We start from the raw sequence: 26,141 nt of genomic DNA on the forward strand, positions 1-26,141 counted from the left end.
GAGTCATTTGGGAAAAAAAAGTATGTTAGAATACATACATCTAAATTCCAGATGAATTCGAGTTAAATGTGTAAAACTTTACAAACAAGATGAAAATTTACAAAAGCATGTGTTTCATGCTTGATAGTGTTGAAATATCCCAGCATAAAAGTGATGGAAGAAATTGTAAAGGGAAGTATCAGAAGATTTACTACATAAAAATCAAAACACTTGTGTGTGCCAAAAAGTAATACACAAAAATTAAGGGCAAAAAGCAAATTGAAAAACTTCTTGTCACAAATGACAGGAGAACCCCTAAGGCCTTGATAGGAACAAAGGGGAAGGGAAGCTGACAGATCACAGCAGAGGAGGTGCAAAAAGCAAGCAGCTCGGAAGAACGTGCTCAGCAGTACCAGCGATCCAAGAAACGCAAAGTGAAATAGCGGTAAGACGCGAACGTGGGCTCAGAACCACAGATTTCTGAGTGAACACACAGGGGAACAAATATCTTTGCAAACTTGGGGTGGGGAAAAATTATTATGAGTCTCCTTCAGGACATTTTAATTAGTTTTGGTGTCCTGCCTTTGCTGGTGCTCTAAGGGCCGGCTCTGCCTGCTGCGTAGTTCAGCCCTGCTGCCTGGAATGTGGGAGCAGGAGCCTGGGGACAGCGCAACCTGGAGGAGGAGACTGATCACAAAGCCTCCTGGAGGAGGAGCCCGGGGACAACACCTCCTGGAGGAGGAGGAGGAGAAGAAGGAGGATGGGGACTGCGCCTCCCAAAGGAGACTAGGGGCAGTGCACACAGGGGATGCCACAAAGCAGCTGACAGAAGCCAGAAGGGCAGGAAGGGGGAGATGACTCAGGCTCACAAGCGGAGGTGCAGTAGTGAAGTTTTGGGCGCTCGGGGAACTGCAAGCAGAGCCTTGCTGCTCAAGCATGGAAAGCAGAGCATGTGTGTCTGGAGATAAACCCGGAGCGGCAGGCGGCGGTCAGATGATGACCGGCGCTGTGCACCATGCTGAGAAGCCTGGCGTCTACTCTGTACGCGCGGGGCTTCCTGCACAGGAGGGAATCGGGGCTGCCATCAGGTTAGAAGGTGGCTGGGGCTAGTCTCCGGGCTGCTAGAAGCACAAGCACGTGTGGGGGCCAAAGGCGACTGCGGGCGCTCGAGGTCCTGCCCGGCCCCGCGGGGCCCCTGCTCTGCGGAGCCCCTGCAGGGGCTCAGGCCGGAGCGCCACTCGCGCACGCGCAGGGAGCCCCGCTGGCGGCCCGCGGACGGCGGGACTGGGCAGGCCGGAGGGGCGGGGCTGCGTGCCGCGCGCAGCCGTCGGGACCGGGGCTGCCGAGGGGCGAGACCGGAAACGTGCGAGGTGACGCCGCCCGGATGTCCTGATGGCTTCGTGGCGGCGGGGAAGGGTGAGGAGTCAGGGAGGGCACCTGTTTCCAACCTGGAAAGGGGCAACTTCGGGGAGCGGGTGCTGAGCTCCACTCCGACAGCTGGAGTCGGAGGAAGCCGCGGGCGTCTGGGTGGAGCGGGCCGGAGGGCACGTGAGCACGGGAGTCCGCGGACCGGGCTGGAAACACGCACGCGGCTGCAGCCCGGCGGGAGGTGGGCCCCGGGCGCCGTGGGGAGAGGAGCCCGGTGTCCCGAGGAAGGAGAACCAACACTTGGAGGGGGGGTTGGAAATGAAGTCAGATGAGCCAGAAAACGGGGTGTGAGAAAACTGGGAGATGAGGATGGGGAGGGAGACAGAAGTCAAGCCGAGGGAGGGTGACGAGAGCGCAGGAGGGGCAGAGGCGTCCCGCAGGTGAGGGCTGCGAAGTGGTGTGTCCTTCGGAGGGTGATGACACGGCTTCAGCGAGACGAGGGGCTGGCGTGAACGGGAGGTGGGCAGGTGGGGTGATTCTCCCCCAAGGCAGAAGCGGGGGGGGGGGCTTGACAGGGCGGAAGGATTACGCGACGGAGCCGAGTCCTGGCGGCGGTGGGGCGGACGGACCACGGCGGTGGGGCAGAGGGACCACGCCGGGGGGCGGGCTTTCCACACGACGGACTGCAGGGAGTATTTTTGTTCTAGGTGCTCTAAATAATTTCTACATTTTTTAAATTAATGAGCTTACCTAACTTTAATCATAAAAAATTACCAGGGGTTTTTCTCCTTTAATTCAATTTATGTATTATAAGGTTTAATGCAAAACCACCACTATGAACACTCATACTTAAAAACTAACAGAACTAAATAAGATGAAATACTCCGATTTTTTCATACAAGTATGCTTGCTAGCTGTGAGTACTTACCAGGAGTCACGTATTAAGATTTTTAAAAAATTAATGGGAAAAAGACATACCTTTTCTTAGTGGTAAAAGACCAAGATCATTCTACTTTAGCAGCAAAACGTCTTAGTTAAACTCATAGAAAGGAGGAAAGGCTCAGTTTGAGAACTAGTTTGAGACACAGAGATGGCCTCTCCCAAATATCGGGGTTACCATGGAAACCTGCATTAGAGGAGGATGTGCGCTTCTAACACTATATGATACCAATTCGCTTGTGTTAAAGGAAAGATTTTTGAAAAGGTAAAATCATGACTCTCATTCAAATATAAAATAAATACATGTCAAAGACTTGACTTGCCATTAATTCATGAAAGAACCGGTAAGATGTTACAGTGTGTCAAAAGAGAATTCAAACCACACACACGCATTGATTGTCAGGAATGCTAGCGTGAATCCACAAGCAGATGCAAAGCCGGCCAACAGCTACAGAGCAGCAACCAGTGACTGCAAAGACCGCTTACAACCAGGACACGACTTACTTCCATTTCCGAGGACAAGCATCATTTGCCTTACTACGAGTTTTCTGTCATCTAGAGTTGCAGAAATAGCTCAAGAACAGTGAAAAGTGCAGGCCCCCCAAGATCAGGTAACCCTGAGGCTGCTGAGACCCCAGGGATCTGCGCTTCGGTCCACCTCCAGGTCTCTCGCCAGTGTTCTCTGGCAGTCCTCCCCCTTTTGCGATCATAATGATCTTAAAGGTTATTCTTGCTCAAAGTCAACAAACATTTTAGAGAGTGGGCCAGATTCCTTTGCTATGCAACAGAACTCTCAGCCTGTGTAGGCGTCCTTGCTGTGAAGACATCAAGAATCCCTGCTGTCTCCCAACACAGGGACGCCCTTGGCTCCCCTTGCCCCACCCGGCCTGACCCTCTGAGCTCTCAGCCCGGCAGGTTTGTGCCCTGGGCTGGTCTTTAAGCCCCTGTCACCCTCTCTAGCTTACTGCAGAGACGCCTGGAACAAGAGAAGTGCTGGCTTCACAGAGAGGACTCAGGATGCCTGCAGAGGGCCAGATGCACCCTCCACGAAGGGCTCGACCCCGGTCAGGCGCACGGACAGATGCTCAGCACAAGCTCCAGGGCTCTGCCCCATAGACGCTCTGACGGGGCCCTGCTGTAGCGGCTGGCATTCGGGTTGTCGGGAGCACAGGTGCCGCAAAGCGCCTGCCTCTGCCACTACCCCAGCCAGTTTGGTCCCTGCCAGACCCACGGTCCCCAAGGGAACGGCGTCCTAATCAGCCTGCCAGGAGGTGCTGGCTGCAGAGAAGACCCCAAGTAGCTGGATGAAGGGACCGCTGGATGGAGCTATTAGAACCGGCCACTTGCACAGCACGGAGAGGAGGCCAAATGCGATTTCCATGTTAGTGTACTTCTGCTGGCTGTTCTCTCTGACCATGATTAGCCAGCATGTCTGGCTGCTTCTTACAGGCACTGGTTCCTAGTAAAAATAAACACCGGATCATTGGCCTGGAAGACAGCGCTGGCCTTGCTATCTTCACGACAGGAAGACACACAGTTCATTGGTGGGGAGCAGCCCGGGCTCATCGGGCCCAGGCCCCAGCTTGGATTTGCACGACTGCAGTCAGGACCGGCCAGGAGACGACCGTCTCAGCCACTTTAAATTCCTCATGTGAAAATAACACTTGATGCAACAGTGACAACAGTGTAGAACATTCAAGATTCTTCCACATTCTTCCACAGAAGCTCTCAAGGAAAAGAAGCTGGAGCCTTGGCCAGCTGCAGGCAGGTCCAGCAGGAGACCAGGGGCGGATGAGGGGCTGATGGTGCCCTCGGTCACTTTCACAGTGAGAGGGATGCTGCTCACCCACGGAAACACCCAGGATGTGCCAGGCCCTTGCTGTGCTGCCACAGGACAAAGATCCTGGCTCATGCCTCCCCACCCCCGGAAGGGCCTGGGCTCGCTGGAAGGCCCACACATAAACCAGTGACTATTACAAGTACACTGATGCTCACAGGGAAATACATATCCTGGTAGAGGAGCCTCGGCAGGGAAACATCCATCTTGCCTGGATGTGGTGGGGCCGTGGGTCACGGAGATATGGAGGAAAGCGGTGTGTGAGCTGGGCCATCGACCACAAGGGAGGATGTCCCCAGGCAACTGCACAACCCCCAGCTGCGTCCTGGCCCAGCCCCGCAAGCAAGCCGCAGTCACTTTGAAAGCCGGCTGTGTCTAGACATGCCTCAGAGCTTCCCCTCAGCGGCCTCTGTCGATGCTGCCGCTGGTCCTCCACTGGCCCAGGTCTCCTGTCACGCTCACCCTCGCCTGTCTCCCCTCTGTTCCTCGGTTCCAGGTCCTGCCTGCGCACAGCACCCTGTAGGTTTCCCTCGGGAGCAGCGGCGGCAGGATGTGTCCATGGTCCTGACCCGGTCCCCGCCATCACAGCAGGGACCTCTCAGCACCCAGCCGAGTGCCTGGCGGGGGCAGACACCATCAGGACTTGGTGAATGGATGGATGAACGGATGGCTGGCTGGAATGAATGGCTGGACGTAAACCTGTCTCTTATTTAGGCAAGAGGTCTGACTGAAAGAGCCAACCGATCACAGAGTGGGTTGAGAAAGCAGCTGGCGTGGCGCTTGAAACAACGCCTTATTTTGTGTGACCGGGGAAAGGATGGTCTATGACTATAACTTGGGTCCATCACCAGGGGGCTCCACCTGAGAGCCAGGTCCTGCTCATCTCCGAGGACCTGCTGAGGGTCCCAAGATGAGCAAAACACAGTCCTGCCCTCAAAGAGACAGACGCCCAGTGGGGGTCATCTCTGTGGGAATCCTGATGGCAGGAGCCCTGCTCTCTGTACACATTACTGTCAAGTCCTGTTTTTCTTACGAGCCCCATGGCCCTGACGTCCTCAGGGAAACCTTACCTTCTCAGGAGAAGTTCCTTCAGTAAATAATGCCAACCCCTCCGTCTCTGACCAGAGCCGCTGGGCTACAGCCAAGGTGTGTGTTGGCTGATTTCCATTCATGCCCCTGCCCCTCCCTGAGGAAAGAGGCCACATGGGCCCCCAGAGATGACTGTGGCAGGGGAGTGAGGGCCTGCAGCCCCGCACCTTGGCCCGAGATGTGCTCAGACCTGAAGCCAGTGTTGTCAAGGCTGAACATTTAGGAACCAGGACACAGAAGAAGAACATTGACGCGGCTGGGGGTGGGGGTGGGGTGGGGTGCCCAATTCAAATAAAGGCAGGTTCACAGAGTGGCTTCCTTTAATCCCCACAGAGACGGAAATCAAGTGCCATCCTAGGTCCACATTTACCCCAAAGCTGCTGCTAAATCACAAGAGGGGGGGTCTGCCCCCCAAACATCTCTGCAGCAGCCTGGTGATCAGGGGGAGCACAGGCTCCAGGTGCTGACACCACGCGGAGCCCACTCCTCCCCGGTGATTTCCTGTGACCTCGGCAGAGCCCCATCCTCCCCGGTGACTTCCTGGGGCCTTGGACCAGGGACCTACACCCACACGTCCGTCTCCTCAGCTACGAAATGAGGGCGCGGTGCCGGCTGTGGTCTGAGCCCGTGGTGACCAGCACGGGGTCTGTCGTGTGAGAGGAAAGGGAATGACGAGAGGTAATCAGGAGACTCGCTGAGGGAGTCCCGGACCAGAGGAAGAGGTACAGCGCTCGGGAGCACCTGCGGCAGGGCCCTGGTGTCTCTGCCGGGGCCGTGAGCAGTGCCAAGTGCCCGTGAGGGCCAGCAGGGCAGTCAGGTCTGGGTGGAGGGGACACTGCAGGAGCACCACTCCCAGCTGTCCTGAAACCGGACCCACTTCTCATACCACTGGCAGGATGAGGCGAGCTGCCGGCCCGGGGAGCTGGACTGTCCTGAGGGCCCAGACACCTGTGGTCTGGCCAGCTGCACCCTGGGGGAGGCCCCGGGAAGGACTCTGCAGAGGAAGGGCCCAGCATGGGGTCAGGAGAGGGGCTGTTCCTGTGCTTCTGGCTTGAGTGACACAGAAGTCACCCAGGGTGCTGACGAGATTAGAATGGCCGCAGTGATGAGGCGAGAACAGAGTTAGGGTTAAAAAAGCCCAAAGACACACCTTGAAGAATTAGAGTCGGAGGCGTCTGTGACACAACCAGATGGAGAGAAGTGGCTGGGTTCCACATGTGATCCCAGAGGTTCGGATAAAGATGTCAAAGATCAGGAAAAGATGCCACTTGAAATCACAGGGACTCCTGAGATTTCCTAGGAAGAGGTCCTGGGAGAGCAGGGAGGAGTGACCAGGGGCAGCAGGGGACAGGAGGGAGGGCTGGCCAGTGGGGCTGGAGGGACGCCAAGGAGAAGAGTGTTGGGATGAAGGATGCTGCGACCGCTGCTGAGAGGTTGAGGACGGCGAGGGAAGAAGGGCCCACTGATCACTCGGCACCGTGTCTGCGCTGGAGACAAGCTCCAGGAGAGGTTAATTACTGCACTGTTGACCCTCAGATCAGCCCCGGCGGAGGCCCAGGCAACGCACTTCCGAGTTCGCTCGGGGGACGACGCTGAGCCCGGCACCCTGTGTGCGCGGCCGCTGGGGCCTTGGCCCGGATCCCGCTCGCACTCCTTCTGCTGCGCCGCCCAGGCCCCCCACGCCGCCCTTTAATTTCTCCAAAGCCAGAGCCGTGGTTTTCATCTGAAACTCCGTGAAGCATCTTAACATTTCCCTCGTCGTTCTGGGTCTGAGTCAGAAGTAAAGGTTAAGGAAATTGAGAGCAGAGAGAGATCTGACAACTGTCCACGGTGACCATTTAACTTGGCTACTTACTGTTTTCAGACAGCTCCACGATGTAATAAAGAACTGGGCTGTTTCCATCAAAGGGTCGGACCCAGGAGAGCGTCACCGTGCGGCTGTGGGAGGAATTCAGGCTGGCCAGGAGGTTCTGAGGGGAGTGAGGCAGTTCACTTGGATACAAAGGAACAAAAAGAAAAAGAAACAAACAAAACACACACGTCAGAATCGCTGGCTGGCCTCCCGGCCCATCCTCTACAGTCCTGGGGTGCGATGTTTGGAAAATGCAGAACATCAAATATGCCCCGAACACAAACACTAACTACTCCCCTGCCCAACAAAAAAACCTTTCACTGTTCACAATGTTTTAAAGAACAATTTCCAAACGTAATTTGATTTAATCCCTCTGGTAGGGACTACACAAACGATGCCTCTCACTGGAATGGGTGGGGAGTGCTGATTTTATACAGCGTATAATTTAATGTAGAAAACTTGGCCAACAATTTGTTTTTACGGCTAGAGGCTGCTCGTGGGAGTGCAGCACGCCCTGGAACAGGGACAGGGACAGGTCGGGGGCGCTGTGATTCACGGTGTAAGTTTCCGCCACTAGCCATTGGGCGTCGCCGGCCACCGTGCCCACACGCGCTCCTGGACGACAGGGCCGCCTCACGGCTGCGAGCGTGTGGCTCTGCGGTCAGGCTGTCTTCTGCTGGAGAGAGCAGGTTTGGGAGAAGCCCTGAAAGGGAAATGTGGGGAGAGCCCTAACTGGACTCCCGTGGAGAACAGTACATCACCCACCAGCAAGGCGACGAAATGGGGACACAATCAAGGCAAATAAGTTCTGCACGGAAGTTACTAACAGGAAAGGCCCTCGCAGGGCTTCACTGGGGATGAAACTTCGAAGTCCAGCTGCCTGGTTTCTACCACCGAGGGGCGTGCAACCGCGAGCTGCCCAGCCCCGTACTTAACCTTCACGTCCCGCGATCCGGGAGCAGGACCCTGTTTTCCGGCCGTTAGGAACGGCTTCTACCCCCACGAGGAGTGCTGGGAAGGGGGATGCCCACTGCGACCCGCTTCGCCTACTTACTGGCTCTTGGTCTCTCTCGGACACCAATCCCTGCTGGCGCACGGAGGTCAGCACAAAAAGCCGTAATTAGACTTGATATTTTTAATTTAAAAAATGTACTCATTACTCTTTGAAATTTATTAAGCAGTTACGTGCTGCAGCTACCTGAGAAACACAGCTCTCTCTAACCCATGCATGCCATTTAAAAACAAACTCGTATTCCTAAGGTAGACAGCGACTTTAAATCAGTACCATGAAGAATAAACTGGAGCCTGAACTGCTGTCTTGTTTTCTCTTTAATTGTGAATTCAGTTTTAAGTCTGAAAAGGAGCTGCTGTTTCTACTTGAGTTCTCCAATAATGGGACCTCCCTCAGATGTCCAGCGGACGCCGATACAGGGAAACGCCAGGAACGAAACCGTCTTTTCCACAAGCCCCGTTTTCTGCTGGAACTTGTTTGTTCTGCAGCCAAACCACAGTTGCTGAAACAGTCCTACCTGAAAACAAACTAAGGATAAATGAGGAAAAACTTATCCAAATAAGACAAGTTTGGCCTTTGTCCTGAGTGACAGAAGTGCGTCTGCTATTCACGGTGGCCCCTCAGGGGCCGAGTCCGAGCTAAAGGATACCCGGGGGCGGGGGGCCTACATAGTGCCGGGAGCGGGTATCCGCGCTGGACAAGCCAACCCTGCGATGAGAGGGCTGGACTCTGGGCCGGGGATGTCAGCCCGACTTTGGGATCTCCTGGGAAGTGGAGGGGTGCGGGCCGGAGCCCGAGGTCAATCACATGCCAATGGTTCAGTCCAGCACGGCCGTGGAATGAAGCCCCAGTAAAAGCTGGACGCCAAGCTGAGCGGAGCTTCCTGGGTGGAGATCAGACACGTGTGTCCGGGAGGGCGACGCACCTGGAAGACGTGGAGGCCTCGTGCCTGGGGCCCTCCCAGACCAGGCCCTGGGCGCCTCTTCACTTGTCTGGCCCTGGTTCTTACCCTTTATGATAAGACCGATGTCGTAAGCGAGCACTGGACTGAGTTGTTCCAGGGACTTGCTGAAATGGGGGCAGTGGGAGACCCAAACATCAGCGAGTCCGTTAGGGACCCGGGGGGCCGGGAGCACGTGGCTGGTGTGTGAAGTGCGGACAGTCTAGTTGGGGACAGTCCCTTCTCCTGCGGGGTCTGTGCTAACTCCAGCCAGTCAGCGTCAGAACTGCACTGTGGAGACTTGCCCTGGCGGGGAAGATTTTCTGACCTGAGGAGCGTGGACTTCGGAGGCTGACAGGGCTGGCTGGTGCTCGGGGCCACGTGCTACATGTTGGCACTGCCGGTGTTCAAAGAGCCTCCCTGATGGCCACCGCCGTCCCCCTGCCAAGTCAGGAGGAGAGATGCGCGTGTGGCCCGAGGCCTTGGGAGCAGAGGCAGGACCACACAGCCCAAAAAGACCTGTGTGAAGCAGAGAAGGCCCGGGGAGGTCCTAAGTGGCATCTCACAGGGGCAGGAAGCAAGTCGGACGGGACATTTCAGAGGATTACCTCTGGGGGTTGACGAGTCGTGGGTCAGTCCTCCCACCACTCATGTGTTTACCTGCCCGCCCTTCCTTCCAGTCAGTGGCTGCCCTCCAGACCCTCCACTCCCAGCCGCTGTCCACCCTTACACACACACGTGTCCAGTGAGTCACGAATCCTACGTGCTGTCCCCCAGAAGCACCCACACCACCAACCCCCCTGCTCCATCCATAGTCCAGCCTCCCAGGGCCCTGACCACCCTGACACCCTCCCTGCCTGCTGCCTCCGGGGTGCACTTGGGACCCTCCACATTGTCAGGAGTCGTGCCGCTCCCCCCAAGCCCCACTCGTCAGCCCCATCCCCACGCCAGGGGCTCTCCTGAGAGCATAGAACATCCCGGCCACAACGCTGACGACTCCCAGCTCCCAGTGTGCTCCCAGGAGAGGCTCGCGGACTGCAGGTCCCTGCATCAGAACACCCAGCTCAGCGTCCAGTTCTCTCCTCCGTGAGGACTTCCCGGGCCTCCCTGTCACCCTTGGCTAACTCTCGAGCAGAACCAGTCACTTCCACCTCCTGACTCGAACTGCAATTTATAGATGTTTCAGTGCCACGAGTATCGCGAAGCCCTGCAGGTGCAGGGACCCCAGGGCACCGTGTGGGACTGTGATCCGCGTCCTTCTCTGCTGTAGCCTCTTTCCCTCCACCGGGGCCGGGCACGGGGCTGGAGTGGGCACACAGCGAAACGTGGGGTGGTGGAGAAGTGACCCACACAGGAGAGGAGGGATGAACCAGCAACCCGTCCTGAGCCTCACACGGGTCGGGGGCACAGGGCAGGGGACACGGGGCGGGGGCTGCCACAGCCCTGCCCTCCTGGGGCTCACAGCTGCTGTGGAGGCACGGGGTGGCTGGGGGACTGCGCTGGGCTGGGCACCGTGCGGAGGAGGTGGGGGTCTAACATCTGGCAGGTGTGAGGGTGGGAGGAGGACAGGGAAGGGGCCAGGCCTGCTGAGGGTGCAGGTAAGACCTGGGGGAGGTTGGGGGCACCGGGTGGGGGGGGTGTGCAGGGTTTGCACTGGGTCGTGGAGGAAGGCAAGTAAGGGACGCCCGAGTTTGAAACTCCTGTCTTATCTGTGTGTCACTGACCTTCCAGGGCTGGAAAGGGACCCCGAGGGCGGCTCATTAGAAAGCATCCTGGAGATAAAACATCAGATGATGGTGGGTGTGACGTCAGGAGGGGACAGCTCATGAGACAAAAGCTGGTCCGAAGTTAGGGGGCAGGTGGCCGCGGCAGGCGTGCACATCAGAGTCCGAGCAAGGACACGGGAGCCAGAGGTGGGGGCACAGAGCTGGCTCGGGACAAGCCCTGCAGGGGGGCCATCTCATCCTCGAGGATGGACGGACTTGGGGGGAGGCAGGTTGGAAAGGGACAGGCTCCTCGCGACAGTAGGAAAGTCATGCTGCGGCCCCGGGCCTACCACCGCCCCTCCGCACCTTGTCCGGGGTCCCTATCTGAAGCCTAAACGTCCCACAGCCGGGAGAACCGCGGTTTACACCCCACCTCAGATCATGCTTCTCCGGGCCTAAGGGAGGGCACACAACAGCCTTTTCCTGGGGGCTGGAGCGCTATGTCACTGGTGGGCTGGTCACTGGCACTTGTCTAGAGGTCCCCCGGGGCAACCTCCCTGGCCGGGCCTTAGCGCCTGGAGTCCTTGGACTTAAGCACGATCCCCCTGCCTGGCCCTGACCCAGCGCGTGAGTCCAGGAGGAGTGGTTTCTGAGTTCCCGCCTCCCAGCCCCGCGAAAGCCACCAAGAGGAAGGCCACGGGGGCTGCAGAAGCCGGCCTGCAAACAGCAACAGTGGCAGCCAGGAGCCTAGGGTGGACGAGGGGGAAAGATGTTTACAAAGATTGATAAGACTGGGGAAGTGAAAGGGCAAAGCAGCCCGGAGACCCTGTGAGCAGGATCCGAGGTGCCGGGCACATCGCTGCCTGCGGTGCATCTAGAAACAGCGACGAATGCTTGTCCACCGCTGCTCAGCACTGTCCACCGTCAAGTCCAGGAGGACGGCTCAGGCCCAGTGCGGCTTTTACATGCACCACAGGACTCAGAGTCCTGAAGGAAATGTAGATTTTTTCCTATTTCCAGTCTCTCTACATGGGAACACCCTCAAGGATCGCTCTTGTGTTCACCGTTACCTGTTTCGCATGCAAAGAACTGTTCAATATACACTGGAAACGGACCCGGCTTCTTTAAACGGTGAGTTCCGGTTATCTGGAAGACCCAGCCTTGTGAAATTCTTGACTCAGCTGTCCACAGACAAGTGAGGCTTTGATGTGCCCCGGGTCCATTTCAGAGACTCACACCTGACAGGACGAAACCGTGTCTGGGCACTTCTCCGCCAGCTCTGAAAGGAGGTGATCAGCAGAGTGACTCACGGACGGTGGCGTGCAGATGGGGAGACAAACGAGCGAGATCTGAGGACAGCGGGGCCAGGCCCGTGCTGAGTCACTTGGTAGTTTACAGAGAAGTCACTGTCCAGCAGAGGACAGCACGGCAATGTCGGAAACCAGCCCGGACAAAACCCGGAGCGCGCGGGGAGGCCGGCGCGGGGTGCCTGAGGGAAGCGGCTCTGACACAGGCTCGGGGGAGGCGGCCGGTGAGGCTGCGGCCGCGGGGACCGAGCTGGCGGGACGGGCTCCACTGGGTGCTTTCCTGTAAAACCCGTTGCCTCGCTGACGCGCACGCACAGTGACTTGGTCAAACCCGTCTCCTCGGCCTTCGCTCTGAGGACGAAGACGACGGGGCCCGGTCGCCCTCGAGAAACCGTGCTGCGTGCCGGCGCCTCGCCGCGGCTCTGTCAGGGGTAGTTCTACTCGGAGAGGCCTCTCCCGCCGCCTTGGGTCCGCGCCTGCATGCCGGCCCCTGGATTAGGTTCTTCTCTGTGCTCGGCGTGTCAGCAGGATTCGTCTCAGATCTCAGAAGGAAAGATGCTAATTGGGTCTCTAAGTGATTAAACAGTCAATCCATAAAGCGTTCAGAGCCTGGACGCTCCGGTGTGCTCAGTGCAGCAAGGAGCTCTGGGGGTGGGGGTCGCCCGGAACCAGCTCCTTCCTGTCAGGCCCTGGCCAATGAGCGGGGAAGACACCCCAGCACGGCCGGTGGCCGGCACGACGGTGCCCGTGTCGTCCGTCTGCTGGATGCATCGTGGGACCGGCCGGGACCACAGACGCCTCTCCTCTCGGGAGGGGTGAGGCCGACCGCTGAAAAGTCAGCCCTCCTCAGGGCACTGAGCACCCAGGCCCAGGGCCACCTAGGGAGTGGAGCAGGGCTTGCCTGGGGCGACGGGGGCCTGACAAGCCCCCGCCAGCCCTGGGGCTGGGCGCTCAGCAGACAGACAGGCCTTGTTTGTCAGAGGGTCATGAGAACTTGCTCAAAACACAGTAGGACGTGAGACAGATCTCCTGGCCCAGCTGTGGAGGTGGGGGTCCCGCTGACGGGAGGAGGAACATTTGGGACAAGACCATCAGGCATAGTGACAGCTGTGACTGCCTGAGTGTCCCCACCCCCAGCTAGGCTCCCGGCCATTCAAACCTCACGTGTCCAGTGACAAGGTGCCCAGTTCACAGGCGAGAAGACCAAGGCTGAGGAGTGAGGCCACCTGCCCCAAGTCACACAGTCAGTCAGAGCTGGGGAGGGGCCCCCGGTCCAGCCTCGCCCAGGGGTGGGGACGGCGACTGCTCCCTGTGGGGTGCTGGGGGCACCGGGACGCACCCGCCACTGGCTTGCACAGCAGAGAGGGCTCCGGGCGCCAACCCCCGAGAAGACAGGCGGAGAGCAGGAGCAAGCCACCGAAGGCCTGCTTCTGGAAAGCCCACTTGAACGCCCCTGATTTCTATATTTAACAAAGTAGCTTTTAACTCAAGTGGGGAGGCCGGGGAAGCAGGCTTCCGGGCTCCTTTGAAGGCCACTATTTTGCTGTAAGTATCTCCAGTCACTTCTGCAATATGAGATTTTTTTTCCCATCATCTGAGTAAATCAGGGAAATGTGATCAAGCTTGATTTGAAAATTCTCTGAGAAGCACAAAATGCCCTGCAGACGTTTGAGTGGTGATTATTATTACTGCTGTCGTTACCGAGGCCGAAGAGTTAGGGCCGTGCTGGCTCTGCAGACGCACGACGCTCTAACCCTACAGCCTTCCCCATTCGTGCGGATTTGGAAGAACGGACGCTCGCTACACCAGCAGTTCACACGGCACTGCCTCCCAGATCAGTCCTGCAACCAGCTGTGCCTGAACTGGTTTGGATCACAAGCCCGCAAATATTTCTGTATTTAGTGATGAGGCGTTTACCATTACAGCAAACCTGTTATTTTATAGAAACAGCAATACTTGCTGAAAAAACTGTATTTCACTTAGAGGAAATCAAATAAGCGGATAGCAGGGGAGACGTGCAAGCCAGCAGAGCTTAAAGAGCGCGCGGAGGGAGAAGAGTGCGCTGTGCTGGAAGCACGCGGTTCAGCTCCTGTGACAGTCTTCATGAAATGCTAACACTTATTTATTTGGTACCCGTGATGGACGATCTGAGAGTTCTCAAAGGGAGTTTAAAAAATGTGCATAGCACAGTGCGTTGTGTGAATTCACCGGTCATGGACGCCGACAAGATCAACATTTTTCTAAAAAAATCCCCAACGCGAGCTAAGGACAGAGGAGAGACAGGGAACCAGGGCTGAGCAAGGGTTGGGCGCCCGGCTCTGGATTGTGGGGAGGCCTGGGGCGCGGGGGCACCTAAGGGAAGACACAGGGCATGAGCGGAGTCGCTGGGACGGTCGCCGAGGGCCCGTAACAGACGCACGTTCGTTCAGCCCCTGACCTGTATTCACCGAGCGCCCAAGGGGCGCCCAACAGTCAGGCACCCGGGACGCACCGTGCCGCCCAGGGAGGGAAGGGCTCACAGAAACAGGTGCTTCTCCCCGCCTGGGCAGTGCCGGTGGGGGTGGGACATCCACGTCCTGCTGGCAGGAAGGGGTCCTGCACTGATTCCTGGGAGGGGTGTGCCCTTCGGGGGAGATGACAGAGGACCCAGCCCAAGCCGTGGAGGCAGCGGAGGCCGAGGCGCCCTGGAGGGGGACCGGGGGCCCAGGAGGCCGGAAGAGCCCGAGGTCAGCGGGTCCAGTGGCCAGAGGCAGGGGACAGGGAGCCCGATCCTTCCAGGCACAGTCGGGACCCCCGTGTGGCTGCCGCACCGGGACCCCAGCCAATGCTCTTGGGCCACGGGCACCTGTGTGTCGTGACTAACTGGGTGACCTCTGCAGGGAACAAGGTCGTCCTGGACAGAGACCAGCCTGGAGGAGGAACCAGGCTCTCCCAGGTCCCAGGGGTACAACGGCTGCCTTTCTGGGCTCGCAGCTGCACGTGGCTCCCCCATCAAACCCCACACTTGGGGCTGCCGGAAAGCTGCTTGCTCAGGTTTGTGTGCGACAAACACAGGGGACTTGTGCTGAGCACCAAGCAGGAGTTTTCTTTTTCAGTCCCCTCGGCCTGTGCCTGGGGGTTCAAAGGCAGATGAGACACGGCCCTGTAACAGCGATCAGAGTCTCCTTCAGGGACTGACTTTTGTCTACAGAATCCTGCCTGGACTGTGGTGGGCAGAGAGCAGTGAGGAAAGCCTCTCAGAACTGCCTTTTCTAAGGGCCCCGTGCGCCCTGAATCGGCCGGGGCAGCGGCCTGGACCCCGGCCCTGCCCTGCTTCTCCACTTGCGGGTTTTACTCTTGTACATCTGTGCTCGGGGAACTTCAGGCAGGCTGGGCACCGTTTTTCAAAAGCAAATAGATAAGTGTACTTGCCTGTGAGGCCCAAGGCCGTGGCCTCTGACTGCTGGCTTGGGCCGCGTGTGGGTGTCACATGGCTAAGTGACGGTCACGTGGGGGGGGGCGGTGAGGGCCAGTGGGCTAGGAGGAGGTAGGCACCCGGCAGCCGCGATACTCACATCACCTCCAGGCGGGCTGCCCTGGAGTCGTTCCCACCCTCAGAAACAATTTCGCAGGTGTAGTCTCCGATGTCCCCCGACCACGTCTGGCTAATGAGGAGGGACCCGTCCTGCTCCACCACGATCCTGGAGCTGCTGGATGGGGTGATGACCACGCTGTCCTTCTTCCAGACGTAGCTGTGGGCCAAACAGAGAGGCCTGAGTCTGTTAAAAAGCAAACAGCCGACGGCCTTGTGAACACCGTATACAGTGCTGAACTTCGTGCTCCTTTAGAGTGAACGTTACGACACGTGAATTGTAACGTAAAAGAAAGAAAAAAAAAGCAACCAGATGTCTCGGTCACAATACAGAGATGCTGAACTTAAAACAGGACGATGAAGCTAAGTGTAAACATTCATCGTCTTTGGGTTTAGGACAGGGCGTCTGTGAGTCGTGGTCACACCTGTCACTGTGACAACTGTACCTCCTGCTCCGGGAGGACAAGGGTGCCGCCTGCATGGGAGGCAAGGGCTGTTCAAAACATCCCCAGGGTGGAACTACCCAACTCCTGAAAAAAACAGATCACACCCCATAAACGTGTTTTCTTAAAATCCAGCCATTCCGGCAGCTTGTCCCTAAAACTGCATTTCTCATTGAATTCTTGATGACGTTTTACACACTTTTCTCTTCAAATGTGCACACGATTAAAAGCCCGTCGAGCCTGTGGATGTCACTGCTAGATGGGGTGACAGTGCTGGCTTTCTTTCCAAAATGTGCCCCATTCTCTAAAGGCTTAATACGCCCAGGGCGCAGACACTTACAAACCGGTGTCTGCAAGTCCCCAGACAGAGCAGGACTGGCTGCGCATTAGGAAGTGGATGGAGCGCTCGCTGGGGGCGGCATCCGGCTTCCCTCGTCCTCAGGGCCCCCTCTGGGTGGGGCAGAGGACCCTGGGCAGGGGGCGCCCAAGGGTGAGCAGGCTGATTCCTTCTCAGGGAGGAAGCGACACTTCTGTCCGTTTAATCACATGTAAAAGCTACGCGAAAACCCCAATGATCCATGGGGGTTTCCTGTGGGCCCTCAGAGAAGCAGAAACCCGCCCCGTCTGTCCTTGCTCGGTCTCTCGGCGACACTCCCCAGGCACTGAGAAACGAGCGCATTCTCGTCCAGAGTCCCGGATTCTCCAGGCAATCCCTAACTCGGTTGGTTGGTTGGTTTCGCATTCGACATTCTGCTAACTAAACCAGACTTGGACTTTGAGCTCCGGGGAGCTTCAGAGAGGCAGGCAGAGTGGGGAAATTAACGACTTGCCAAACCCCTGCCCAAGAAGAGAGAAAACGGCTTAGTGTCGGAATCCGGTGACGCAGGCGCCTGCAGTCACCGCCCTCTCCGCCGGGCGAAGTGCTGCAGAAAGCAGGAGGGCACCTGGATTGCACCGTTCGGCTAACCGTCCGCCTTCTGGCACGAAAACACTGGGAAGTTGTCTCTTTCTTTCTGGATTCACTTTGCTGTGGTTGTTGTAGGGGGAGGTAATTGGGTTTATTTATTTACTCATTTAACGGAGGTACCAGGGTCCAACCCAGGACCTCATGTGCCTCATGTGCGCTAAGCACATGCTCTGTGACTGAGCTGGAGCCTCCCTCCTAGATTCATTTCCAAATTAAAATGAAAATTAAAACCTTCTGAAGGCGCAGCTCTGGGAAGAAGCTCGCCCCCAGCATCCGCCTTTGTCTACTGCCAGGTGTCTCCCTGGACTGCCACATTCCTCCTTGTGCCCCTCCCAGTCCAAGTCCAGCCAGGACAGGGCGTCCCGAGCCCCACAGCGAGCCCCCATGGCACCAGGTCCCTCCTTTTCACGTGTCTCCCCTAAACATGCTGAATAACCAAGGCTGCCTTTCTCCCACGTGGAGCCCCCTCGCCCCAGGGCACGGGGACGCCACCCCGGGAGCAGAGAGCCCCCGGGGCCCAGCGCAGCCCCAGCGCAAACACCACCGCAATCCCATCCAGTCCCTCCAGATCGTTCTCTCATTAAGTATCGGCCTCTGACAGGTACGCTTTGCAGATAGTGTATTAACCTCGGCAGAAAAATCACGGACAGCCGCACTGAAGTCATGAAGTGGAACACGGCTCACTGTAAATAATATATAAGGCCGGAGTGGAAAATGGGATGTGTGTGATGATTGATGGGACCCGAGACCGTCAGTCACCAAAACCAGGGCTCCGTGGCTGCAATCGAAGTTCCCCAAATCCCCCTTCTCATCGCGACTTCAGGCCCCCAGCTCACAGCACACGAATGAACCCCCAAACGCTGTAATCAACCCAGCTGACCGGAGAGGAACACGGGGGTCGTGCGTGGCTCCGCAGTGCAGCGTGGCCGTGGTCCCCTTAATCACCACGAGGTCCTCCGGAGGGTTAACGATGGACGTTCGATCTGGGAAGACGAGACACAACTCAGACAAGACTGCACGCTTGGCAGTCTCCTCCCCTGGGGGTAATGAACTGCTCATCTGACATTAAAACCTCCTGGTTGTCTCTTACGTTGGCCACCCGAGTGTGGTGGAAGCGCTCAGAACGGCTCAGGGAACTGAGCGCGAGCCCGCCCACATCCCGGCCAAGGGAGCAGGTCTGTCTCGCCCTCTCAGGTCATCCCAGAACCTCTGGGCCCTCGGGAAGAAAACGAGGGGAGGGTCGCATGCAGGTCCATCGGGTCCCACATGCCGAGGAAGCACCGGTTCGCTCCCGAGACCGCCACCATCCTGGTGGTTCCTGCTGCCCGCCCTGTGCTCGCTCACTCTGCAGGCGCTGTCATTGGCGCCGTGTCACTGGCACCTAACAGTCTGGGGGGCTGGGCCGCTACTGCTCCCAGGAATCAGGCAGGAAAGCGGGTGCTCAGAGGTGCAGGGTCTTGTCTGATTTTAATTCTTGATCCGGTTTTCTTATGTGACGCTCACACAGCTAGCCAGCCTATCAGTTGTTACTCGAGTTAGTTTGAGATAATATCCCTGCCTACTGACTTTAAAAAGTCAATCTTCTCCCTCTCCTGAAACATCCCCACTAAATCTTTGAATACATTTTCTAATTACTCTTTCAGAAGCTGGAAAATTAATTACTCAGCAGATTTCTATGAATTAGTTGTAAAAATAATGATTCTCCTCTGATTAGATTAGCGGGTCCGAGCACATGGAGGCTCCCCAAGCACAGACGACACGGTGATTAAACCATCTTTAACAGAAGGTCCCACGGGGCTGTGGTCCTTACTCCACACGGTCAGCGCTGCGGACGCGTCCAGGGACCCCTCCGTGTTGGCTGCGTAGCAGGTGTAGTTGCCAGCATCCTGGATGAAGACGGGGGTGATCTGCAGACCCCCAGACTCCAGGAGCACGAACCTAGGGATCCTCACAGAGCCACTGGCCAGAATGCGGTTTCCTGAGTAAAGACGGAGGACACGGGGGTGTGAGGGAAGGCAGGGCTGCGCCCGCACCCCAGGGAGTCGCTTGAGGACATCACCAGGAGAAAGTGCCGACCTTGTGCACGAAAACAACCAAAGCCATTTGCTTCAGCGTTAATTAGAGTAACAGAAACCAAGACCATCCCGACTGTCCAACACTGAGAGATCTGGTTAAACAAACGGCGGTCTGTGTGTGTGACTGGTACCGCTGGGTGACTGCAAGCTTTCTTTGTGTTTGTATGCATTTGAAAATGTATTTATAAAGCAATTATTACATTCTACATCAGGAAAGAAAAAAGAAAAGGTATTAAAGAGTCCCCCCCTGATGAATCAGAAGCTTCCCAGGTCTTTCTGTCTAAAAGCCGTGGTGCAGAGCACCAGCCACACCCGCGAGAGCCGAGGAGCCACCAGGCGGTCTTCTGGGCGTGAAAAGATGCACGTTTTGACGCTAGACCCAGAGCTGGTCCACCAAGGACGACAAGTTAATCTACATGGGAACGAACCCAGCTCAGCCGGCATTTGTTAAGGATGGACAGCGTGTGCTGTCCAGCCGGTGACAGGTGTGCCTGACGTGTAGACGGCGCCGTGGGAGCTGATATTACCAGGGAAGAACGCCCCCATTTCACACACAGGGAGGCTGCGGCTGGAGCCCACAACCTGGTGTCCTAAGGAGCCCACTGGCCGAAGGCACCGGATGAAGGGTCGACAGGAGGGTGATGTTTGCACATTTAAAGGAACATGTTTCCTAGACCGAGAGCTCCGTGAAGCTTAGGGGGCCTTGCCCGTCTGACTCCCCCCACACCATGCCCCTGGCATCCGGCGCCCGGCAGGCACTCAGTCCACAGCTGTCGACTCTTCACTGAATGGACGGGAGTGAGGGGGACAGACTGGACCCCCGGCCCACCGGCTCACCTCCCAGGCCCGCCCAGGCGCGAGCCGCCTACCTCTCCTCCAGGTGATGGCAGGCCTGGGAGCCCCAGACACTCCACAGCTCAGGACGGCCGTCATCCCGTCGGTGACCGTGGTGTCCACGGGCAGCTGGGTGAAGGCTGGAGCAACATCTAGGCAGAGGGGGTGAGGAGTGACACAGTCAGTGCGCTGTCCCCGAGAAACGCTCCGCCAGCCTGGTGGACGCGTCCACACGGGCTTCTGTGGGGCTGGTCACAGAGGTAACTGCAGCCATAACCAGTGGAGCCTCTCAGGAGTGATGGGACCTTCACGCTCATCTCCCTGAAACTGCCTGTCTGTGCTTATGACCTGAAGAGACAGGCGGTCCTGTGAGACGGCGTACAAGCTGGCATCAGGGAGGGCTCAGCCAAGCCAGGACCACTCTGCCAACGACCACACCTGAAATCCCCGAACCCCGACTGCGCCCCAGGCCTCCCAGGTCCTGTGTGGGGCCCTGAGGAGCCTGGGCTGCCGCCGCCAGCGGAGGAGGCGGGTGGGATGCAGTGGACGCAGCTGCCCGCCCCCCCTTCCCCACCGGGCGGTCCCTCCGCAGCACATCCCCGTGCCCACCTGGGAGACGCAGGGGCCTCCCCTCTGGTCTCAAGGCTCCTGTCGTCCCCTCGAGCCCCCTCTGCACCAGGCGCTGGGGGCGCAGGGAAGGCTGTAACAACACCTCACAGGCCCCTCCTCGCCTTCCCCAGGGCTCTGTCCCAGAGGAACTGACAAAATGCTCAGTAAACACTTGCTAAGTGACCGAATAATGATTGTTTTCCACATTACATTTTTCTTTCATTAAAGGTGCTTTAATTAAAAAAAAAATCCATTTTGCAAAGCCCTGTACTTAGAAACAGGTAACGCAGCGTTATCATTACCACTTGTTTATTTGTTCGCTCTCCAGTTGTCATGGTAACCAGGTTAAGTGGCACTTTCTGTTACATTTCCCAGACCAGCCTCCCAAGACCCTGCGTGGATTCCATTTCTCCATTTTGCTGAGAAAACTGAGGCTGAGCGAGATCAGGTGGTCTGCTCTGGGCCTCTCACTGCAGCAGGGTCTGCAAACCACCACCTCGGGCCAAATCCAGCCTGTCGCCAAATTCTGTAAATTCTACGGAACAGCCGGGCCCATGGGCTCACAACCGTCTGCGCTGCCCTCAGGCTACGACAGCAGAGGTGCGTGGTGACCACGGAAAGCACGGCCCTCAAAGCTGAAAGCTGGGACCATCTGGCCCTTTACAGAAGCAGCTCGCCCTTCCCCGCCCCACAGCACCCTCGCCCACGGGTCCAAGATAGGCTTAAGCCATTCTAATTGGTAAGACTCAGTTTCCGGCCGAAGTTCCCAGTTTTATTTCTGCAGCTTGAAGCAATCCTGGTTTCCTAGGCTCCACAATGAAGGAGAAATTCGACTCCCGGGCCAGGTTCAAGGAAGTGGCCCCTAGTCTACCAAAACGCATGCATGAATCTTTAAATATTTAATATTTAACAGTTCCGGCTGACAAAGGCCGCCGGCCACGCACACACTCACAGTGACTTGCTTTCTCGAAAGGCTCATGAAAGGGCAAATGTGAAAGGGGGGGTTCCACAGCCACCAACTCCTGCTCTGTGTTAGCACAGTGTTACGACTGTGGGAGACTGACACGGAAACCCACAGACACGATGAAACCTTTACCTTGATTCTACTTTTCAGACGGAGAGCCGAAGTGTTTCTGTTAACGGGATAATAAAAGAAACTCACAGAAGAACTATAATCGCTCAATAGAAGTAAAATAGAGCATCTAAGCAGATGGGGAAAAGCACAAAAGGGCAGGTTAGGAAGGCGCTGATCACTTAGCAGGCCTCCCAGCTTCGTCCAGAAAAACGGGGACTTGATCCTGCTTCTCAGTAGAGCAGTGCCCTCAAGCACGAGGGGAATCGAGAGCCAGAGGAACCAGGGGTGGGGGGCCTGGGATGGGGACCGCTGGTGTGTCCGCTGCTCCCGGGCGTCGGGGGAGCTTCCGCAGGAACCCACAGGTGGGTTTCGTGGTGCCTGAGGTGAGGCCCTTCCCGCGGGCCCCCTCCGGCCACAGCACCCTGTCCGCCTACCTCGGGGGCTGAGCAGATACGAGCATTTTCTCGTGTGTCTACCGGGTACAGGCTGGGAAGCTGGGGCATGAGGGTCACCCAGGGGCCTGGCTCTGCCACCGGGCAGTACTCACTGGTGACGTCCAGGTAGGTGCAGGTCTGGATCTCCCCGCCCTCGTTCCTGGCAAAGCACTGTAAGATCCCAGAGTCCTCGGGACGCAGCTTCTGGATGCGCAGGCCCCCGCTGGGGAGCTCTTGGTAGCGAGGGTTCCGAAGTGCGCTGACGGGCACAGCATCCTTGTACCACTGCAGGGCGGGAGGAGGGGCCCCTGCGCAGAGTGGGAAGAATTGGGCATTTAAAAACATCAGGAATTCCTTACGTGAGGACTGAAGTGAAATGTTTCAAAGGCTAAGACGGCAGCATCTCGACGGGCCCCTTCTCATCTGGCGGCCCTTCAAGCTCCCTGTAAGGTGCCATTTTTCTCAGCTCATGTGAAGAAGTCGTCGAGAGGCATGAAGGAAAGAGTGGAGCCACCCCTGGGTGCCCGGGCTGCAGACGCCCCAGCCCTGAACCTCGCCCTGTCTCTGTCTCCTCACGCCGAGAAGCATGTGGTCACGGTGACCTCCAAGGCTGATGTGAAGATTAATTGGGTCAATACATGTAAAACTCCAAGTGCCCAGCACACAGCACGGTCTAAGGGGCTGGGCATCACCGGTTAACACAGCAGTGATGGGCTGGGGAGCGGGCGATGCATAGAGTGACCAGTGCATGAGATGCGTCTGGCTATGGCTGAGGAGACAGAGAGGTCTGAGACGTGGAGGTGGGGAAGCTGCCGTGGCCTGAGATCCACGCTGCTGCAGCACATGGTGATGGCTCCAGTCCTGCCCCCAGGAAGGGAGGGAGCCAAGATCTCGGCCAAGACTGTGACCAAGAGGACAGCGTCAGACTGAGGCTCCACGCCCAGCTCCTGTCCCCGGTGCCCCGCCCTCATCCTGACGATGAGACAGTGAAGATTAAGGCCTTGGCTCAGGGAGCCTGGAGCCCCGCACGGTCTAGCCACCTGGAAGGAGTAGAGGTTGCGTTTGGGGGGGGCACGTATGTGGTGGACCAAGGACAAGGTCACAGGGGCAGGACCCAGTTGTAAAGGAAGGGGCTGTCCCCAGCCCGAGAGCAGAGGGGGCTCATCCCCCACGTGGCTGTGGTCAGCGCACACGGCCAGGTGGTGACACACACACGCACTGTTCCCTGGTGGCCTCACTGCGAGGGAAACGCAGGCTCCTCCTCTCGGGCTCTCTCCGGGAGCCTTGGGTAGCCAGACTGTCCCCTTCTCCTTCTTCCTGAAGCCAAAGAGGGTCAGGCCACCGAAGAGGGCAGACAAGAGAGGCCGTCCATGAAACTGGACCAAGGCATGCAAGACGAGGGTCCTGAGCTGCAGTATGCTTGTTGTGGGGCTGACGGAAAAGTGCAGAACATCTGGATCTCAGATAGTTCCGTGCCTCAGTTTCCCTTAATATACAACGAATTAAAATAAAGCCTCTTGACATGGTTCATGGTGAAAGGCACCCCAGTCCCTGCCTCAGACCCTGTGCAGGTGTAGGACGTCTTCTTTAATAAATAAACTTAATGCTGCGGAATATTTCAAGATAATATATTCTTAGATTCTGTTCTTTGCCTTAATTATGTTTCCTGTCACTTTTCGTTAAATCAGGAAATTAAAAAAAATCCATTTCAAGGTAAAAGCATAACGGATTCATGTAAAATCTCGTAACAGCAATTACATGATGTAGCTTTCATAGAGAATAACCACTTCGCACGCTGCTACAGCTTCATTGTCAAAATTAAAAGAAAGCAGTAAATTATATGATGCCGACAGAACGCTGAGAGACCCGATCAGTATATATTTATAAGCCTGTCCTTAATGAGCAGTTTACTCTGCAGAAATCATGCAAGAAAGAGCGTTCTCTTGTCAAGGGGAGAGCTTAAAATTGTCATTTATTGAAAAATAATTGTTAGCATATAGAGAACTGGGAGTATTTCTGTTTCGGGGCACTTTCATGTCATAAACAGAAATCTTATCCCGCAGTACTGCGGACTCTCGCTTCTAAAATATAAGCGCTCTAAATATTTTATAGCTTCACTTTCACAGAGTTGTTGGCCTTAAAAAGCTGGTGTTTATACCAAAGCGAGAACAATGCAACCACAGGAAGGAAAATATTTCCACTTAAAATTCGCATCATTCTTCTCTCTGCCGCTCCTGCGCCTCCCCCGGGAGGTCCTGCTGGGGCAGATGGGTAACAGCGGCCATGCGAGGGGCCAGGGGCTGGGGACCAGGAGCACGAAGGAAACACGTCTGGGCAGGAGCGGCCACTGCAGGAGGAGGACAGAGAGGGAGGGTCTCAGGGCCACTGTTCCGAGTGGCACCACCACCTCTTTCCAGAAATGAAAAGTGATGTGGATGGACCCACCGATCATCGGTTCGTTCCAGGTCCCGGGGCCTTGGCTCTCAGGGAGAAGCCAGCGGTCCCAGCCTCAGCACCTGCTCTGGTAGCTGGAGGATGTGGGTTCGGATCCGGCCTCCATCACCACGTGGCCCTGGGACGCTGCCCATCCGGTGGTCAGTGAGCAGCGCCTGACCTCAGGCCCTGGGTGCCGACTTCACACGTGTCTCCACTTCCTGGCTCCGCACCCCTAGCACGTCACTTAGCTCTGCCCTCTAAGGGTCTGTGCTCCTGTGTGCAGTGAGGCAGTCACCTCTCTGACGGAACTGTTCTGAAGAGTCACAGAGTTGCTAGTCATCCTTACCCCTCAAGCTCTTAGAAGCAGATACCCACCCTGCAGACAGACCAGTGTGACAGGAAAAGGTGTTTTCATTTCCTGACAAACTCCAGAGCACTGACGCTAATGGAGCTGCGGGGCGTTGGGCACGAGGGCCGGAGTGTGGGACACGAGACGGGGTCGGCGGGCTGCAGGGATCGAGGCAGGCATGTGGACAAGCAGCAGAATTCCCTGAGTAAGTGTGGAAACGCCCACCGAAGCAGAAAAGGCAGAGAAACGGGAAGAGTTCCTGTCCAAAGGATTGAAAACCACCTCTCTTCTCGCAGAGCGGAGTGCTCGCTGGTCCCAGTCACCCCGTGGTGAGAATGGGCTTCCTGCCCCAGGTCCTGGGGGTTCACGATCCTGTGGGATCAGAGCCCTTGAAGGGAGTCGAGGGGACAAGACGCTGTCCCTCTGCTGGGACGGCGAGGTTAAGACTTCCTTGCTGTTCCCTGGGGTAAATGCTGTTGTCCCTGCTTTGCAGGTGAGGAACACGGGCTAAGCGAGGCCAGGTGCCTTCAAGGTCACATGCTCAGTGACCGAGCCACAGGCCCGTCTCTAAGCATCGCGGCCAGCATGTCCCCACACAGAGGGCGGCCCCGCCGGGCCTGCGCAGCCGGCCCGCACTCACCCGCGGCTCCGCACACCAGGTCCACGGACTCTCCCACGTCCGCCGACATCCGGCTCGCAGGTTCAGCGGTGAAATACGGTGGCTCTTTAACCAAGAAAGAAAAACAAAACAGTCCCTAAGCAAACACTGGCATATTTCAGAAGACCCTTATGGCCTAAGAGAGTTTGAACTCCTTTTAAAAACTCTTTCGGCAAACCTCATTAGTTACCAGCGTGCACACAAACTCCGAGTTCAGTGAGCCGAGGCCAAACGCAATCTATAGTCTAAGGTTTCAGAAAGCAAATTACTACTCAGGGCGATGGCTACTTCTCGGTTTACAGGCCTGAATCACAGAGTATCTTAATTCACACGTAGAAGGACCGTCCCACCAGGGTCATGAAGGCTTATATTTACAGCACCCTGTTCTGTAGGCTAAACCAAAATTTGCTTCAGTATCTAAACCAAACCACAGCTCACGAAGCACGTCAAGCAAAGTGCCCCCGCCGGGCGCCCGGCCTGCGTCGGGGAGCAGGGCGGCCCACTCACACATCGGTTAAGGTCTTCACGGCTCTTCTCCAAAATGCAGATTTAGTACTTAGTGGAATACAGAATAACAGCGAAGAGAAGAGAGAGACTGGGCCTCTGGCCCCCTCTTCAGAGCCAAAGGGGACTCGGCCACTTGCCCGTCTCCAGGTACCCT

At 56.9% G+C, this 26,141-nt stretch overlaps 1 protein-coding gene across 3 annotated transcripts in view; it reads right to left on the reverse strand.

Annotated features, from left to right (window-relative positions):
• Nucleotides 1-26,141, reverse strand: part of SDK1 (sidekick cell adhesion molecule 1) — a 451,634-nt gene that overhangs the window by 174,697 nt on the left and 250,796 nt on the right. For all 3 annotated transcript variants that reach the window (XM_064478731.1, XM_064478730.1, XM_064478729.1), the window contains exons 7-13: nt 25,463-25,546; nt 22,151-22,345; nt 19,955-20,071; nt 18,821-18,988; nt 17,891-17,993; nt 15,584-15,760; nt 7,068-7,204 (exon numbers count right to left, since the gene is read on the reverse strand). In XM_064478731.1, the coding sequence (XP_064334801.1) occupies nt 7,068-7,204; nt 15,584-15,760; nt 17,891-17,993; nt 18,821-18,988; nt 19,955-20,071; nt 22,151-22,345; nt 25,463-25,546 (981 nt within the window). The remainder of the gene's footprint in view (nt 1-7,067; nt 7,205-15,583; nt 15,761-17,890; nt 17,994-18,820; nt 18,989-19,954; nt 20,072-22,150; nt 22,346-25,462; nt 25,547-26,141) is intronic.

Source organism: Camelus dromedarius, chromosome 24, assembly GCF_036321535.1.
Source record: "Camelus dromedarius isolate mCamDro1 chromosome 24, mCamDro1.pat, whole genome shotgun sequence".
Lineage (NCBI taxonomy): Eukaryota > Metazoa > Chordata > Mammalia > Artiodactyla > Camelidae > Camelus > Camelus dromedarius.